The sequence below is a fragment of the Xyrauchen texanus genome, chromosome 19, assembly GCF_025860055.1.
Source record: "Xyrauchen texanus isolate HMW12.3.18 chromosome 19, RBS_HiC_50CHRs, whole genome shotgun sequence".
NCBI lineage: Eukaryota > Metazoa > Chordata > Actinopteri > Cypriniformes > Catostomidae > Xyrauchen > Xyrauchen texanus.
Window position 1 is genome coordinate 29,611,582 of NC_068294.1, and position 20,307 is coordinate 29,631,888.

At 37.2% G+C, this 20,307-nt stretch overlaps 1 protein-coding gene and 1 pseudogene across 1 annotated transcript in view; one reads left to right on the top strand and one right to left on the bottom strand.

The window, feature by feature from the left end:
• LOC127659799 (protein FAM149A-like) overlaps positions 1–10,552 on the bottom strand; it is a 40,451-nt pseudogene extending 29,899 nt beyond the window's left edge.
• Positions 10,553–12,966: 2,414 nt separating this feature from the next.
• Positions 12,967–20,307, top strand: part of LOC127659837 (sorbin and SH3 domain-containing protein 2-like) — a 59,219-nt gene continuing 51,878 nt past the window's right edge. Inside the window, exons 1-2 of the mRNA XM_052149789.1 lie at positions 12,967–13,334; positions 19,337–19,598. Of these exons, the coding sequence (XP_052005749.1) occupies positions 19,592–19,598 (7 nt within the window). The 5' untranslated portion in view covers positions 12,967–13,334; positions 19,337–19,591. The remainder of the gene's footprint in view (positions 13,335–19,336; positions 19,599–20,307) is intronic.

Below are 20,307 nucleotides of genomic sequence, written 5' to 3' on the forward strand. Positions count from 1 at the left end.
CAATTGTATGTTTTTGTTCTCCACCGAGGAAATGAAAGTTAAAGTGCCTATCATGGTTAATACTGATTTTATTCTTTGAGTTTAATCATGTAATCACAAAATCCTATAAAATAAATCGAAACTGACATCAAAAAGTTGCAACTTTCATGTAGTACACTAGGTGGAGCCATAGAACAGCAAATGCCACTGTAAAAGGAATATTCGGGGTTCAATACAAATTAAACTCAAATTAAGCAGCATTTGTGTCGTAATGTGGATTATCACAAACATTTATTTCGACGCGTCCCTCCTTTTCTTAAAAAAAATTACAAATTGAATTTACAGTGAGGCACTTACAATGGAAGTGAATGGGGGCAGATTTTGGAGGGTTTAAAGGCAGAAATATGTAGCCTATAATTTTTTAAAAGCACTTACATTAATTCTTCTGTTGAATCGCATGTATTATTTTAGCTGTTAAGTTGATTCAATAAAAAAAAAAAAATGTACAGTCATTTTAGGGTTTTAAGGTTTGTTTACCTTACATTGCCATGGCAATGAAGTTGATATTTATATTACTTTACACAGAAAAGGTTAGTAAGCAATTTTATCACACTTAAATCATGATAACTGCATATTGTTTACGTCTTGTGGTTATACTTCTAAAACAGTGAGTATTTTACAGATAGTTTTGTTTACAGATTGGCCCCATTCACTTCTATTGTAAATGCCTCACTGGAATCCTTTTTTTTTTTTGTGTGTGTGTGTGAAGTACAAATATTTATTTTTTTGTAATCAACATCATGCTACAAATGCTGTCGTTTGAGTTTAACTTGTATTGAACCCGGAATATTCCTTTAATCTCAACACAAGACTGCTTTGGTACTGTACATGAAAGCAAATAATAACTCTGCCTGTAGGAATTATTAATACATACATGAGCTGTATCATCAAAAATCACTCATTAATAATACATTAGTTATATACTTATACATTTAAACAAATACTTAGCAATGTCATTTCTTATATTTTACCTATCAAGGATCTTGTTTCAAGTAAATAAATACATATAATTTAATACTTAAATAAATATACCTGAATAAATAAGTAATTTCATAATATTACATCATACCGAACTTAACAGACCAGACGTTCATGTGGCATACAATCAGTTTCTATCAGAATGTGCATTTAGTCATGTTAAGGATCTGTAAAGCATTTCAATTAAATAATTTTTGTTCATGTTATTAATAATGTATTATAACGTGTTACCATCAATAAATAAATGAAGTAATACATATATGAAAAAAGAAAGAAAAAATACATTAGCTTTAGGTTTTATGCCATTGAACCTCCTGGGATTTTCTTAATTAGCTTGGTTTCGCTTCTGTTTAAATTGGTTTTGAGAAAATGGGACATGTATTTACAGATGAAAACGTATTTATTGAGATATACATGTACAAAATATATTAAAGATGCAGAGGGAAATGTTCCTTGTGTATAGATGCACATTACAGCAGACATTTTGTTATCTACTATTTCATACATCTCATTAGCTAAATATTTATAAATGAAATACAGAGGGGAATGAAAAATAATAGATTTATTTATCAATATACAGATCTGACAATAACTCAACATGTGGTGGAAATCTAGCTCCTGTACTTCAATAATTGGAAATATAACATTCTGACCCAACTGCAAATAGGCTAATATATATATATATATATATATTATAATTGTTTTTACTCAAATCTGAAGAGAAAGTGTAATCCACAGGGTCAAGTCCTCTGAGGACCAACACTGTGGGCTCGGGTGCTTCAGTGGCAAGTTTATTTATGAAAAGTGTGTATAAATAGTGCAAGTGGATACTGTGTGGTTGGGGTCGTCAGGTCGGGAGCTGTGAATCCTAGGAGGTGGATAGATGAATAGCTGGCGTCGTCTTGGGAGGGCCAGCGATGAGAGGTACTGAAAGGTCATGATGAAAATGATATACTCATAACTCAAGCCCCCTGGTCACCCTCCATTCACACTGTCCACTCACTTAAGGTGCCGCCAGCCCTAGCATTACGTCTTTGTTACGACTTTTCAGTAGCCAGTGGCGGAATGTCTAGTGTCCACTCTGACTTGATGGATTCCCTTTCCACCCTTGCATGTTTTGGTATTGATGACATAAATAGGCGTCACTGACTGGGATTGCTTGTAATAGACATTATTTTGGACTCCAGACATGAATGTACTGCAACGTGTGAAGTATTTTTAAACTGTACTTTAATATACAAAGTGGAGAAACATTGCTGGAAAAAAAACCTGTATATATATATATAGATTGAAAAAAGAAATGTATTTTTATTGAATATTGATGAAGCAACATAATTTGTAAAATAAATAATTATGAAAGGTTGTTTTGATTAAGATTTTTTATTTTATTTATTTTTTGGTGGTGGGGAGGTGGAGAGGGAGACTTTTATCTCACACTCAGGTTAAAAGGCTCCCAGAGGGGATTATATTGATATTGTGTAAATAAAGGGACAATATTTATAGGGCAAAATTTGTGAACTTGGGCAAGTGCTTTTGAGACATTAACATGCTTTTTTTTTTTTTTTAATAAGAACTTATGATAATGCTTATTAAATGAACCACTTCATGAAAAAAATTCTGTTAATTTCAGTCACATTTAGGATTTCATAACATCTCTAGTATTCTATAAACAAATTAATCTTCATTGTGATTGGATCAGTCAACATGAGACCACTTTGAAAAATTTTCATTGCAAATCTATTAGCCCCATTTAAGAAAAACAATGTGTTTTATGGGGGCCTTTAGTCCATGCAACAGAGTTGCTTTTTACCCCAAATGCTATCCTAACATATTGGATAGTTATTAAAAACTTTTGATTTAATGACCTTGAAGAAAACTGAAAATAAAAAATATGTTTTTTGTCTCAAAATAAATGTGATAATTTACAGGATTCTTATAGACAAGACAATGCAATCATCTCATGCATCAGGAATATTGTAGTCTATAGTGGCAAACAGGTGTTAAGGAAAGTACTGTGGTGTTTTTTGCTGCCGATTAGTAGAGAAAATAAAATGCAAAAGTGTCTTTTACCCGAGGGGTAATTTAGTCCATGGAAGATGTTTTGTCAGGTAATTTAAAATGTCCTTCAAGCAGTAACATCTAAACTAACTGGCTTACCTTAATTTAAAAATAGCATTTAATTTATGAGAGGCCATGCTATATTGTTAATATAGTTACAGCTGAAAGGCAAATATAAAGTAACTTAGGCACAACACGAAGCAGATTGCCTGCAACCCATTTAGCCGTGACTATATTCACAATATGGTACAGCCTTGACTGCCTTATTTATTTTATAAAACTATATAATATAAAACAAATATTAAGGACACAAGTGTTCATTATATGTTGCAAGTAAAATCATTGTATAGCAGTAAACATTAAACTGAACATTGCCAGGCAACAAGAACCCTGGCTATGGGTGCTGAGGACTGATACAAATAGAAGTTAGGTGAAGAGGTCAGAGCTGTGCTTTATCATGAATAAAGCATGGCTGTTGACCAATCAGCACCCAGGAATGGAACTTTCCATTTTAAAAATATCATGCTTGTTAATACAAAATAAATCTCTTGTACTGTACAGAACACTTAAGGCTTTTTTCAGGGTCAGTCTGGTTGAACTGGTAGAATATTATGGGATTTGTTCTACTATGCCTCTTACATAATGTCCCAATGATTCTGATTAGGTTGTGGGTCATGTAATTGCAACTACTCAGAATCCTGAACAATTTATTGCTCTATTGCTTTTTCTTTCTTTCTTTCTTTCTTTCTTTCTTTCTTTCTTTCTTTCTTTCTTTCTTTCTTTCTTTCTTTCTTTATAAAGAAGTTATACAAACGTGTCATATAAAATGACTCTTCAACTTTGAAACAGAAATAAACTGCAACAGAAATAACCTTGCAGGATAATAGGGCAGGTATGCACGTAAAAGCGTCAAAGGCAAAGGCTGCAGGGGTAAAATGGATTACTGCTGCCCGTTGCCACTGAGCAGCTCACTGCCACCACTAATAACCTTTCATGGTATATTCAGTCATTCCCATCTGCTTTGATTTAATGCCGATTACCCAGCCTCCTCCATAGCCTCTAAGCTCTAATTGGTCCACTGACGTGCTAAACCCAGGCAGCTTATAGCATTTGTAAAATGTGAGACACAAAGAATGCTTGGTCCATGGCTGAAAGCCGTGTGAATTTACCTGGAGTGACATGAGCTCTTACTAGCTCAGTAGCTCAGGGCCATGAGCTCAGTAGCTCAAACCCCCTACATACAGGTTGAGCATCACAGACTGGCTTTGCACAACCACTGACAGCGAAGTTGTCGGCATCCTGTGGAACCTAATTCTGCAGGGGAAGGTGAAGCACAAAGAAGGGCACTCTGGCAGCTGAGAGTAAAATAGAGGACATGCAGGAGTTTCGGATTGGATAGCTGGCACTCATTGAGAGGACCTGGAGTCTGGAGCTAAACGTGAACACTTTGGCTGGTTTGTGACTGACATATATGTTTTGGATAACAGCTGGGGAATGATAAGATCATGTGGAGGACGCAGGTGCTGAGAGCTTTATCAAGGAGCTTGTGCTCCTCTCTGTGAATCAAGAGACACAACCAACATCACTGCCAAGCAGAGCCAAAATGCCTTCACTTGAAGGTAATGTGTCTTTTTGCTTTGAGCAACATTCTTTTCTATTTATGTTTGTTTTGAATTAGACACAGTAATTAATTTAATTCTAATACTTATTTTCACAGATTTTATAACACTGATTTAGCATAAACTCTGACATTAGAGGGCTTTAACGAATCTGTATATATATATACAAACATTTATGCTAGGTAATGGGGATAGATGTATACGTCTTGAAATACTTATCACATTAATCCTTGTTGCAGTTAAGGTATTTATTAGAAACAACATTGACGTTTAACTCTCAACTGCTGCTTATGTAGACAGATATGAGCCATTTTGCCTTCTGGAAAGACATGAAATGACATGGGACATTGATGTTTAATCCCTGTCATGGGTATATAACAACATCATTTGCACACTTTTTGATCAGTCTTGGACAGTTTCATGCTAATTTTAATTGTTCATTTTTCTAAGCAGTAATAATCTATTTACAGATATATATAATTTAGAAACTAGTCTATTCTGATGCTGTTTTTTGCTTTGTCTATACCCAAATTGAAAGATTAGCCTATACATTGTACTTGCTTTAAAAATACTAAGTTTGACTGTACTCTAGTACTATAAGAGCTCCACTGTGCAGCATGTAGTTACATAGTAAGTTACTGTGACAGCTAAGGAACAAAGTAGGTATGAACCTAGTATTACATTTCCAGGAGGTGACAAAGTCAGACAACCATCACAGGGTATATTACAAGACCTCCGACACACAGCTGAGCCGGCTTTTAGCTTCTAAGGCCAGGCCACACGTCTGGTGCCAGGATCCTGTTGCTGCCAAAGTCTCCCAGGACTGCTTTGCTTAGTAACTATATAGCCAAAACTATTCTATAGTTGTGACTAGAACTACAACATGAACAATAAGACCATGAAGAATTGTCTGTCTGTATGTTTGTCTGTTTGTCTGTCTGTCTATTTACTGTATCTTCACAACTATGGCAACAGATAAGGTTTTACTTGTTTTATTGATTGACTGATTCAAGCTATTTTGGATATGTGGACACAGTATGACGTGTTGCTAAAGAGGGACAATGTGAAACAAGTTAAACAACATAAAATAAATCTAAAGATCAAATGTAAAGTAAACATTGATCTTCAGGTGCATTATCATGTTGCTTTTCAGTGAGTGTGCACTTTCAGTATGCCTACACCTGTTTTGTTTGATTCACAGGGGTAAATCACTGTTCAGAGAAACTATCAAATAAAATGATTAATCTGATCCGCTGTGCTGATTTACCCTTAAACAACACCCACCTGTAAAACTTGTACCTGTGCAGTAATGGAGTATTTTATAATTTTCATGAATTACAAAAACACCCCACAAAATGTAATTAAATGATAAAATGTGTAGTGATCAAATTTATTCACTTGTTTTTCTCCCTTTCACTATACAAAAACTTAATACATTATTTTGGCATTTAAGGGGACTGATCCTTTGGAAACAAATCTACTTCAGAGTTTTTTAATCTGTTAATTCCCGTTGTTCCTTATTCTCCTTGCGTAAAACAGGTGTTGTTAGCACTCATTTGCCTTAGGGGAAAGTGATTGTTAGCATTAATAATCACTTAACATGTAATTATTTGACCGATCATTTGAAATTTTGATGAATAATTCCAAATCCTGTCTGTCATTTTTACAGATAAAAAAGAAACAAAATTGTTTTTTTACCTAGTGCATCAGTTTTGACTACACTCTTTGTCCCTCACATTCCCTCTGTGGATGTTCACTGTTTATTCCCTGGTATTACTATGCGTATTAGATGCGTATTAACTGGCACCATCATCATTTACACCTGGTAATGTGCGGCTTTTTCGCCAGATCTCCGTTGATTAACATTGAGGATGAAGGGCTAGCCCCACGCAGAGCAAATAAGAATGATTAAATGGCTTTTACACAACAAACTTTAATAATAATAGAATTTATCAAAGAATATCCTTGTATAATGGAAATAAAATACTTTTAAAATACAGAAAATATGTTCTTTCTTGAAGGGGTAGTTCACCCAAAAATGAAAATTATCCCATAATTTACTCACCCTCAAGCCATCCTTGATATATATGACTTTATTCTTTCAGCTAAACACAATCTGAGATATATTTAAAAATATCCTGGCTCTTCCAAGCTTTATAATGGGAGTGAACGGTACCTTAGATTTTGAAGCCCAAAAAAGCACATCCATCCATCAAAAAAGTAATCCATACAGCTCCAGGGGGTTAATAAAGGCCTTCTGAAGTGAAGCGATACGTTTTTGTAAGAAACTATAATCACTGGCTTCCGGTAACAGCCATCCGCTTGTTCACGAGAGAGTCGAGTTCTGGGTTATGACATAGGTGTAGTGTAAGCTCTGGTGAGAAGTGACGAATGCGAAAGTGCAGAGAATAGATTAAGCCAGTGAACGTGGGGACGGCCATTACCTGAAGACTTTTTTAACCCCCTGGAGCCGTATGGATTACTTTTTTGATGGATGGATGCGCTTTTTTGTGCTTCAAAATCTAAGGTACCATTCATTCCGATTATAAAGCTTGGAAGAGCCAGGATATTTTTTTATATAACTCTGATTATGTTTGGCTGAAAGAAAAAAGTAATATACACCTAGGATGGCTTGAGGGGTGAACTAACCCTTTAAATTTATGATGATGCCATGAAATTTGCACAATAGTCCACCTCTGGTGTAGCTTAGCCCCACTTGCCCCTAATGTAGAGATGTGGCTGCTTATGTTAAATTTGCCATCAGCCATCGGAATGGGGAAAAAAATGTGATCTCAGTGATTTCGACCGTGGCATTATTTTTGGTGCCAGATGGGCTAGTTTGATTATTTATCTAACGGCTGTATCGCCTGTTATTTTCACACACAACAGTCTCTAGGGTTTACTCAGAATGGTGCCAAAGCTAAAAACATCCAGTGAGCGGTAGTTCTTAATATGGAAATGCCTTGTTGATAAGTGAGGTCAATGGAGAATGGGCAGACTGATTCGAGGTCACAGAAAGGCTACGGTAACTCAAATAACCACTCAATTGTAGTGAGTAAAATAGCATCTCAGAAAGCACACCACATTGAACCTCGAGGAAAATTGGCCACAACAGCAGAAGACCATGTCAAGCAATTTATTAGGACCATTGTGTTCCAAATAAAGTGATTAGTGAGTATATAACGATTCATGGTACAGTTTGCCACATGTATTTTACAAAAAAGAAGGCTGGTAAATTTTTTTTGTAGTCTGTGAGTCTCCCATATTGCATTACTAAGACTTCCCGGCAACATATAGATACTTCACGTTGATTTAAAATGTTCTTATGCGTTTAGGGCTCTTGTTTTCATATAAATGAGAGAAAATGAAAATTCACCATATAGCAAGCTACATTTCTAGTTTTCAGGCATATGTGCGGCAGCAACGTGTCTGTGAAACCTAAGAATCTCACAGTATTCTGTTACAGGAGATTTCACTGGTTTAAATTTCCTGTGAACTCCAGGCCTTGGTAGGGTTTTGTGGGTATTGTGTATAGGTGTAGGGAGGTATGACCTGCTTTTCCCAGCCTGTGGCTTCAGACTAGTTCCTCACCTCTCTTGAGTCATTGTGTAGGACTAGATTCCAATTACAGCCGGAGTTGCTGTATGAGCAGGCCAACAAAGGGAGAGCAACATGGAAGCCTCTGTAAAGTGGACAGAGGACTCTCTGTCTGCAGGTAAAACTATCCTTTTAGGGGTCTCACAGTAATCACAGGGCTAACAGGGCTCTGTTGCAGGGGGGAAGGGGTAATTTCTTCCATCCCTGATGAGGGAAACTTTAGTCACTATACCATCTAAAGAACAATGGAGGGAATCCTGTTCAGTATGTCAATTGATAAGCCATGGCAGGAACTTGCGGAAAATTTACTTTGGTATAAGTAAATTGTTATAAATTTTTTGGTGTAATGTTCATGAGGACTATCCTCTTGAGGAAGATTCACAAATACTGTTAATGTAAGATATTTTGAAATTCCCAAAGCATTCTCTTTGATTTCACAAAGTTTATCTGTGCCACAAAGTCTTGTTATTCCACTCAGAGGTCTTAATGTCTTGAATATGCCAAGATCCCCTTATTTACTGTAGACCTATTTGATTTAGTTACGACACTTGGATTGCACTACTGTTGTTTTTTGTTTGTTTTTTCTCCCAATTTGGTATGCTCAATTCCCAATGTGCTTTTAAGTCCTCGTGGACACGTAGTGACTTGCCTCAATCCGAGGGGCGGAGGACGAATTTCCTCCCATCAACCTGTGCATCTTATCACATGGCTCGTTGAGCGCATTGCCATGGAGACATAGTGTGTGTTGAGGCTTCACAACATCCACCGCTGCATCCATGCTCAACTCACCATGTGCCCCACCGAGAACTAACCACATTAAAGCAACCACGAGGAGGTTACCCCATGTGATTCTACCCTCCCTAGAACCCGGGCCAATTTGGTTGCATAGGAGACCTGGCTGGAGTGCACTACTGTTGTTAAATTTAATTTTATTAATCTAATATCACGATGTTAGATGAAAACATAATTTTGTTAAATTATATGAGCGTGACATGGAGGAGGGCGTGGTCATGCGTCCTCATCCTCCTCACAATGAGGGATGTAATAAAAGGCATTGATAAAAACAACATTTTCCCAGAGTCAACTCTGTCCTTCAGTGAAGGAAGAACTTCTAAAATATTTTAACTTGGCCTATGCAAGCAGCAAACTGAATGAGAGACATACACAGAGAGACTGTAAGAGCACTGAACAGAATCAAATTTGTGAAGCAAAGTTTGTAAGCAAAAGTTGCCAGTCCAATATTATTTGAACTTGTGTTAAACCAGGGAATTACAAAATTTTTGATTTTGTTACAATTTATCATTTTATAATTTTGACAATTCTTGTTGATTTTTTAATTGTCCTTTCCCTGTTAATGCCATTTTTAATTTTCTTTGTTATTAACTGTGCTGACCCACATGTTTGAGTCCTCTTTATTTGTATTTTTCTAATTTAATTCAGTTTATTTTTCATTCCCAATTACTTTAGAAGCATAACAGTTTATGTAAAAGTTTGTGTAAAACCCGAGTATGTTATATGAGTATGATGTATGAATGTTCCACAGGATCTTGTATGCTTCTTCAAAGCAATAAAACCTGACCTTTTGTACAAAAGTTAAGACTGTTAATATCACAAATTTGCTTGATTTTAGTGATCTACAAATTGTGGAATCCTAAATATTTCTAATTCATTCTATGTCATACATTTTTCAATATCTTGAAAATGTATTTCCATGTTTGATTTAGATTTTCAAACAGACATAGACTTTTGAACCCCACTTTGTGTGTTTGTGTTTGCTTGTTTCCCTTAATAGGCTAATGCATTTTTGAGAGTCCACATCATTGTGGTTTAAAAAGCGTGAATGTGAATTTTGTTCTTATTTGCATTGTGTTTTTTTTAAAAGCAAAAAGCAAAAGTCTACAACAAAGGCTGAAATGCGCTCAACTTCGCTGAATAGCTGACACGTTTAGAGTATCACCTAAATGCAAGCGCTGCACTCGTCTGTTGATTAGGGCATCTTTTAACTAATCTCATCACACTTTTATAGTTTAGCTTCTCATTCAGCACATAAATATATAAACGTGATCGCAAGGAAAAATTACATCAAGAGGTGGACGGGCATGCAGGTGCGAGAGGGATCTAAATAAAATCCATACTCCTCTCTCTCACTATTGCTCGTGTGCCTGTGATTACCCCTCAGTGTACCAGCTGATGTTGCACAACTTCTCTGCATCCTTATCAGAGTCTCCGCTGAAAGCCTCTACATTCGCCTTTATACGCATTCCTCCCACGATGTTTGGAGGTGGAGAATTTGGTAGCGGTAGACGTCACGAATGGGGGCCCCCTGTGAGTTCGGGGCCCTGGTCTTAAGCCCAGGTCAGCCCATGCATTAATTCGGCCCTGGATGGGATGCCAATTAATCTCTGCTCTCATTTCCTTTCTAAAATATAGCTATTATTTGTTGACCTTATAAAAGTGTTTCAAATTAGTGTGCATCCAAAGCCCTTGCAGCTAAGTATTTGTATAATATTTCTGATTAGTGGCTACTACCAAGCATTGCATAAAAATATATGCTCATACATGTAGTTTGCCATTGTATTCAGAGATAAGATGGGTGATTTGTGTCTCAGACATTACGTTTCCGAATTTTGAGGTGCCCTATATTTCTGGACCAGCTTATACTGAAACAACCCTATAAAGAAATCAAACATTTCCATGTGAAAAAGATTAACACAAGTGGAATTTAGCAATCCTTAAAAATCTGAATAAAGCCATTGACCTGTTTCCTGTGCTTTGAAATGCCGTTCTGCTTTGGTTGCTGTTAAATGGTACACAAGGTGCATTGAGACAGAGGTCAGGTCAAAATCTCAGGATGATCTGTTAAGAAAGTTGTATATTAAAATACACTGTGAGATTAATCATATACAGGACCAGTAAAATATGTTGATATACAGAGTACCTGCTGTTGATATAATCAACATTTTGTTATCCGAAATGCACTGACTATCTTCCATGTAATTTTTCTATCAGGCCCCGTCTCTTAAAGTGCAACATGTAGAGACAGTTTGCCAGTTAAATTTGTGAGCAAATGTATGACAGCATCAATCAATCCTATCAGGGACAAGGAAATACCCAAAATGGTACTTGATTAAAGATGTGGCACGTCTACAGGAGGACCTGCTTGGCACAATCAGAGTATAATAAAAGTTAATGAAGGTATCAGTTTATTTTATAGTGATTTTTGTCTCATTACACACTATTTTGGCACACAAATAATGGACAGTGCCAGGTAGGTAATTTTAACCAACCAACCTACTTTCTTTTTCACATGCCAGCATATTTCCCAAAGCACAAAAAGTTACAACTTCCTTGAAGAGATTGTTCATCCAAAAAAAAAAAAAAAGAAAAACCTCACTCACCCTTATGTCGTTACAAACTTCTATGGCTTTCTTTTGTTTGGAGCCCCTTAGAGGGAATTTTTGTTCTGAAAGTTTTGTGTTTCCTCTTAATACGTTTTGCATGCCTTAGCAATACTTTGCATTTCCTTTTTAAGGTTTTAATACAGTATAGTATAGTACATTATGGTGACCATGGTAATTATTGTGGTGTCTATAGTTTTACTACAAATAATAACCACAAAATAATGATTTTATTATCATAGTTTTCATTTTCGTGTATTGTTATTTTGGGTTTACTGCGAATTTCAAGGTAAAAAATATGGTTAGTAAAACCATTTTAGACTTATAGCGAGGGCACACAAAACAATTGCGATGACACGCAAAACCTATTACAAGGGAATACAAACTACCGGTAAAGGGCACGCAAAATGTGTTGCGAGGGAGTGCAAACTTTGCGAGGGAACATAAAACTTATTGTGAGGACACGCAAAATAATTTCCCACCTTGTAATTCTTTAAGGGGCTCTGTAATTTCGTCAGTGGAAAAATAAAGTATATGTTTTGAAGAATGCACTGGGACTGATGCTTTCAAACTTATATGACTCATGGGCTATAGTCTAAGTCTTCTGAGGCCATGCGATAGTTTTGTGTGAGAAAGAAAGACATTTGTTGTTATGACTTCAGAATACAGTGCACAAGCCACTATTAGGTTTATACATTTAGTAATACTTTTATTGTGCTTTTGCATCTTTTTATTAGACTTCAAAGTACAAGTCCCTATATAAAGAAATTGCATGGAAAAAAGCCACCAGCAAATTCCTCAGAATTTCTCCTTCTTTGTTCCATGGAGGAAAAAGTAGTACCGGATTTAGAATGACACAAGTGTGAATAAATGCTGACAACTGAACAGTTGAACTATTCCTTTAAGCATAGGAGATAACTCAGTTGATTGCAAAGTATAAGATCTGAGAGATTCATGGGCCATTAAATGCTAATATTCAAGACAATTATATACCATGCCATAATTAATAATTTTTAATAATGCCATAAAATTGTCTTGCACAGTCAGCCAAAGCACTGTCATTCACAAAAAATGTACTGCAATTACTAGAGGCATTGACACTTTAATTAAATATCCATTGTACTGTTTCACAATGAACTTCCACTAAACATCATCACATAACGTGTAACCTCCAGGAAAACATTCCTCAGTAAAAATCCACCACAAGGGAGGAGTACTGCGCTATTCATTACGGATGCCACGATAAAGCATGCTCTCTGTTGGCTGTTGCTATGACTACCAGGATCTTCTCCAAGAGCCCTTCACTTCTGTCGACCCAAAACAAGTGCAATTGAGAGGGTAGTCGGCATGTCTCGTCATTGATCCGTGTTTTCCATTTCTAGAGTCAAGAAAGCGCGTCTGAAACCAGAAAATTGAGTCTGGGCAGCCATATTGCTGTTAGTGCTTGTTGAGAAGGACAATATTAATAGATCGTTGCTCGCGCTGTTGTTGTTGTTGCTGCTTCGCCGCGCGAGACTACTGGCGCGAGAATGGATTCATGATTTTGATACAAACACACGTGTGTGATTTCGCTCTGCGGGACTAATGCATGAGGGAATTTAAAATCACTTTTGCTCAGTTTGCTGGACTGGATAGCATATTGGAGGTATGTGAATAAATCAAATAGCACTTAAGTAAAATTTCACCCCTTGCGTTTTTCATTTATCAATACACTATTGCATTTTGCTACTATGCAATATGGATACAAATTCGTGCTATTTTACACAACTGCTGCATTTGATGGTTATATAGTATCCTTTCACAAATAGGAAACTGACAGGCTCATGTACAGTATTATTATATGAAAACACACTGAGGTAGTAGAAGTGTCAAAGAGATTCGTACAGACCTACTTTAACACATATTGATTTGCACTCAGCACACAGATATACTGTCTGGTGCAAGGTCTCTCATTTGTAACAAGAGGGTGTGTTTTAATGATTAAAGTAAGTCAGGTCTCCACTGGCGCTTTAAATGACCACTTAGTCAATGGTTGCTGCGCAACTGTCAATACTATATCAAAATCTCTGATGTGGTTGAGCAGGCTCAAGGTCAGGGAGGTCATTACAGATGTGCACAACAACATTGACTAGATGTGCTATGCAATAATGGTCTGAATTTACATAGGAAACATGATATTATTGTGTCATCTTTTACAGAATGATACCATTTTTATTTTGTAATGTAATACACAACTTCCACCATTCTCATCATAGTGTCTTTTGTTGTGAATTGGAATATAATAATTTATACTAATTATTTATGGCAACCCAAAAGCTGGGTAGGGATAGAGCAGAGGCCTTTCCATTTGTGAGAGTAATAGGTCAAAAGGCCTTACTACTTATTATATAATATTGCTTATGTTTTAAAAAGACAAAATAATTTGTTTTCTTTTTTGGATACTTTTTTTTTTTTTTTAATACTCCAAAGTAAACTAGCCTGCATTCACAACACAACATCTTACTCATGGGTATGTCTTAATTAAAAAAAAGCCATTCGTGGTATACATTTATTTTATGTCTCAGTAACAGGGCTCTTGTAGGATATGATTCCATTAGTACATCTGTTCTATTAGCCTGGACATACCTAGAGATGCACAGAAGTATCGGCTGCTGGTATATTTATTGCCCAATTATGGACCAAATGAAAACATTTGGCATATCCGTTATTACCACGAAAACACCAATAAAAACCTTTTATTTTTTCATGATGTGCTTGACATTTCCTGGGAATCGCCCAATACATGCATGATAATTTTTTAATATTTAATCCAGTTTTTTATTTCCCAATTAGAAGCTTTGACATATTAATTTGCATGCACAACAACAAGAAACACTCAGGTGTCCCATCACTTATGTTTTCTCAGCGTAGATCTTTTTAATAAGCATTACAATATGGCTTCAATTTATGTATTTTATATCTGCTTTCAAACATTGTAGCATATAAGCTGTTTGATGAAGTTTATGGTTCACAGTTCCTCGTGGTGAAGCCAGATGACTTCACATGACTGCTGAGCAGGATGCAAAAATGTTGTCAGGCTGACCAAGTCCAAGGGTTAACAAACATGTTATTAGTTAACAGGAACATTTAACAAGGAGATTACTTGGTATTTGATTGTCTGTAGCGATGGATTGTTTGAACACTGCATCTCTGCTTGTTAGTTTTTTTCCAAATTGTCTTTAGATCTGATTGTAAATGTCAATTTGGTGAACTTTTGCCACCTTTGAAATCTTTCAACATTTATGCTTTCTTGTTAAATGATAGTTCACTCAAAATGTTGTATTTTGTCATAATTTACCCACCCTCTTTTTCTTCCTAACCCGAAAGCCTAGCAAAATGTTATCCTCAGTCACCATTCACTTTCATTGTCTATTTTTTTCCTTACAATGAAAGTGAATGGTGACTGAGGCTAATTTTGTCTAATATGCTTTTGTATTTCATGGAAGAAGGAAAGTCATGCGGGTTTGAAACAACATGAGGGCGAGTAAAGGCTGACATTTTTGAAGGATCCCTTTAAAAAAAAAAAAAAAAGGTTGTTTCACAAATATGTTGTGTAAGGAAATTGTTAACCCAGAATGTGTCATGGTTTTGGCTTTGATGAACAAACATAGGCGGAAATCGCAGGAGGTCGGGGGGGTCAGGACCCCCCCCCCCCCATCTGAGGGTTGTCCCCCCTAAAATATCATTAAAATATGTGTATTGTAAATAATATAATGATATATTCTTAAAATAATTGTTTAAGAAATAAAATAATACAAATGCAAATGGGGCAACAACAAAAAAAACCTTGGTGTCCCCTTCAAAAATTGCTCTTGAGAATTGTTATGTTTATTGTCCCCCCCAACATTTTGATGAAATTTTCGCCCCTGTGAACAAATGTCTTTTCCTTAAAGAAAAGCAACATCTAAAACATTTAAATAATGCCAGGAATTCTTGAAAGCCATGAAACTTTGTCAAAACAATTCATCTGCACTTCCTTCCTGTATTGTCAAAGACAATATGACTACACCTGGTAAGCTTGTAAGGCTTAATTCCTGACATGGAGCCAAAAAGGTTCATTACCAATTGCAGAACGTCTCGGTTATGTCAAGCATAACCCTGGTTCCCTGAGTGGGAATGCTGCGTAATCACATTGGGAGAAGCCCCGAGTGTCACGTGGTCTGAAGCTCTTATACAATCACACCAATTTATTGGCTAATGGTCCTTAAGTGACGCCCCTAGGTAGCTACGTCATGAGCTCCATAAAGGCGCTCACTTGACACCATTGAGTCAGATTTTCTGCATGAAGGCATGAGCCTATGCAGCTGCTAGAGTGTATGGCCGGTTTACGCAGCATCTTGTTCCCTCTCAGTGAACCAGGTTTACGTAACCGAGACATTCCCTTTTGTAGGAACTCGAGCTGTGTAATCGCATTGTGAACTATATACATTCATGCCATGCGAACAGTAGCTGCCAACTGTATATGGCCTTGTGGCAAGCATATTGCAGTGCACAAGTGATCTAAAGCATCTAAATAAAGTAAAGGGAATTATGAGATTATTCCTGTTCCAACAGAGAGAACCTGGGAAGCAGGAGTCAAACCCTCGTCCAGGTTATAAAATCTAACAAATGTATGTGAAGAGGACCATCCTGCCACCAAACAAATGTTGTCCTCAAAGGATGCACCTCTAGTCAAAGCCCATGAGGATGCCATAATTCTTGTATAATGCACTCAAATACCCAAAGGCAAAGGTAAACTGCACGCTTTGTAATAATTTGAAATTGCATCAACTAGCCAATGAGACAGTCTTTGCTTGGACATCGCTGCACCCGAACTTGGGCAAATCATATGCAATCTTTCAAGCTCCTCTGATTCAAATAGAGGATGATAGAAAGCCTGAAAATGTATAGTCTATGAGTCAAATTATGTAGAAACAATCTTGGGCAAATAGCCCAAGCAAGGTCTTAGCACTACCCTTGAACACCCTGGTGCAAAATCCATACAAAAGGGATTAATCGACAGGGCATGCAAATCACCTACCCTTTTAAATGACGCCAATGCCACCAGCAGGTCTGTTTTAAGAGACAGAAACGTATCAGCGACTGTTTCCAAGGGCTCGAACAGAGCACCTGAGAGCACCTCTAAAACAACAGATAAATTGCATTAAGGAACGCGGATGGGACGAAAAGGTCTAAGCCTGCATACCCCGTGCATAAAACAAGAGAGAAGAGAATGTCTACCGACAGAGACTCCATTAATAAGCACATGCTCATCCTCTATAGTGGCAACATTGCCAGGGCAACCCCGGCCCCAAAGTTCCAGCACGGTACTGAGTGAACTGTGAGCCGTGGTGGAAAAAATGAGGGAAATTCCAAATGAAGCCGATATTAGCTCAAAGTCATTCCTTAACGCGATGCACTTGGTTGGATCGCAAAACCATTGTGTGTACAGTAGATCCAACAGCTGACTGAAAAGAGTGACATACATGCCACCACTGAAAAATTGAGCAGAGATAGCAGTGCACATCTTTTGTCTCATCAGAATGCCCCGGTGGTCCACGAATGGGTGAAAGACAAAAATATTAAAATTAGTTAAAATACTTAGCATCTCTTGATAGCATCCCGAAAGAATAATGGTATAGATGAATCACTCGCGCGTTGGTTTGCCATCTCTCCGTTGGGGAATATTCTCTTATTCCAGTTCCCTCATTCTGTGGCCGGGCTCATGCATGATCCCCTCCGCTGTGAGCAGTTCGCTACGAACAGGGAGGGAAGAGACAGAAAGGCAGAGGTCACACCTCCATTGCCTTATTCATGTGCATTCTCCCAGAACGACACAGAAAAAACTATTGGAACAAAGGGGCCAATTTCTTTCCTTACCTTCGAATGACGAATTCTCTCATACAGCATTTTTAATAGCAACGCTCAAGACATATGGTAACTCTTTTGCATGCTCGTTCATCAGAAAATGCCCGCTGAGCTAGTCCTCAAAGCATGTCCAATAAGACTTGCACTTTCACTCAAGAGGAGGATGACAAACACAAGGAGAAATCAGAAGTCCATTTGCACTCCAATTTTCTCAGACACAATGCCAAATTCCCAAACTGTCCCCGCACACGGAGCTCAAATATGAAGGCCGTGGAACTGGAACAAGTGGGGATAACGCCTTGTGGTGAGAAATTGCGAGCCTCGAACAGTGCCACTGTGCCCGTCTGACCCTTGTAATATATATATAAAAAAAAACATAACATTTGCTCTGAAATTACACTGTATAAAATTGAATTGCTTCTTAAATTCCATCCTGTGTTGCCACTCAGATGGGAGAATAATAATGATCCCTGCTTCGACATGAGTCATTGATACAACATGGGCCAGATGAGATTGTGCACTGAAGAACAGAAAATCTGACTCGATAGTGCAAAATGTGCACATTTATGGAGCCCATGACGAAGCTCCCTTGGGGCATTGCTTATGTGCCATCAGCCAATAAATTGTCGTGATTGTATAAAGGCTTCAGACCACGTGACACTAATGGCGTGTCCCAATGCGATTACCCAGCTCAAGTTCCTTCGAATGGATACTTCACTCATCTCTGGGTTTTAAATGGCCTGCATTATAAAGCTACCTAATTCTAGGTAGTTTTGCTATTCATTGGTATTATATCACAGAAACAGGGCTCTTATAGGATCTCAGGATTCCATTATCTGTCCTATTAGTCTCAAAGGAACTGAGCTAAAAAAGCTTCAAAAGGAATGTATATCTAAGTCTTCAATCTCTCTAAAAGATTTTAGGGTCCATTAAATGTTTGGTAACTCTTGGATGATGATCTGATACCTTCCTTAAAGGCTTTAGTTGATGTAACACCTAAGCCATCCCAGGCACGGGCTTATGAGTGATGTTTAGTGGGTGGTTTTCTTTGGCTCAGGTTCGTGCTGACACCTTCATTCTCTGAGCTCCTGGGTGATGGCATCTCTCACAGTGGGAGGGGGCTGCCTTAGGGAGACAGGTTAGAAGGTGTCAGACCTTCTGTATAGATGTCACTCCCTTGATGCTAGAAATAAAAGTGAATCTCAGTATAGAAAAAATCTTTGCAGGGGCAATCAAGTGTGAAATTTGTCCTGATGTGGGATGTGATGTTTTACACAAAAGGCTGAGAAAAAAGTTGAAAGAGTGTAATTCTTTTGCCACCTCGTCACCTTGAGGTATTAGTAGAGTTCATTTGTTTTGTGTTATATTGAGTGCAAGTTAATTTGTCTTCATATTGTAGCAGCATGACTCCAGGATAACTTTCTTTACTCTAAACTTTAGTTTAGCCTCAATGATAAATGAGAACTGTCATCAGCATAAAGCTTCAGAGACGAAAATAGAGCCAGCATCATGAGGCTTGAATGGCCAAAATGCACATATTAAGTGTGCTTGGAAATTAAAATGCTGCATTTGTTAGTATCTGCATGAATGAGACCGAGAAATAGAAAAAAGTGGCTCTAGAAAACAAAAAGTGAATAAAGCAGTTTTATTTTCTTCTTTTGTCTTGATTTAAACTGACTTTAATTGTAATCAGACATGGCACATGGTAAGCAATGTATAGACATGATTTCTGACCACTCTCACAGATCTCCTTGTGCACAGATCTGGATATGTTGTCACTTTTCCACAGTGGCGTGGAGTAACTTTCCAGCCTGCAGACGTGCATGTCTCCATCTGAAAATAGCTCCAACTTCGGCACTTGCTCAGAGAGGGGGCTTGACTCTCACTTTCTTACATCGTTTACCTCCAGAATCAGACCGCAGTCTGGGACTTTAACCCTGAAACATAGTGGATCCTCTAGGCTGAAGAGAGTAGTGTGGACATAGAGCTCAGACCCAGCATCTGCCTTCAGTCCTAATGCCTGGTGAGGATTTTTCCTTTACCTTTTAATTTTGTTTACAGATGACAGTTTGTGAAAAATATTTTTTTACATAGCTGATTTTATCCAATTTTGTTCTTCTACAAAGCCAACTGTGAAATACGTTTTTCTCTGTTGATAAGTTTGAATTATTATTATTTTTTTTTTAATATATAGCAAATAGTAGCATTTTTGTAAATGCAATAAGTAATCTGAATCTTTTTACAGTCTGTTAATCTTTTTACAGTGCAGTTGTGAGTATATTTTGTGATGTATTATAATTATTTGTGATGACAAAGACAATGCACTCATTAGGGTTACTTTAAAGTTTGATTGGCATCCTGGTTGTGCCTCTACCTGACCAAAACCCATGTTACTAAAGCACCATAGGTAACAATGGGTCAGATACAGACTGATTTGACATGATACGGAACCAAAATATAGTGCATGTGCATGAAATTATTCATGTGGAAATGTTTAAACAAAGCATTTCAAAATATGTACATGAATTTGTCTTTTAGTACTTCTTTGAGAGTGCACGATTTGCATATTCACATAGCCCAACAACGACCTTTGTTTTTTCAACCCACACTCGCTTTATCACATAAGTTACCTCATACTTTCTTACAGTATATTGGAGTTTCTCATTAAATGTTTGAAATGAGACCTCGTTGTCATACTTAAAAAAGAGGCTTTGTTGTAATCGGCCATCTCT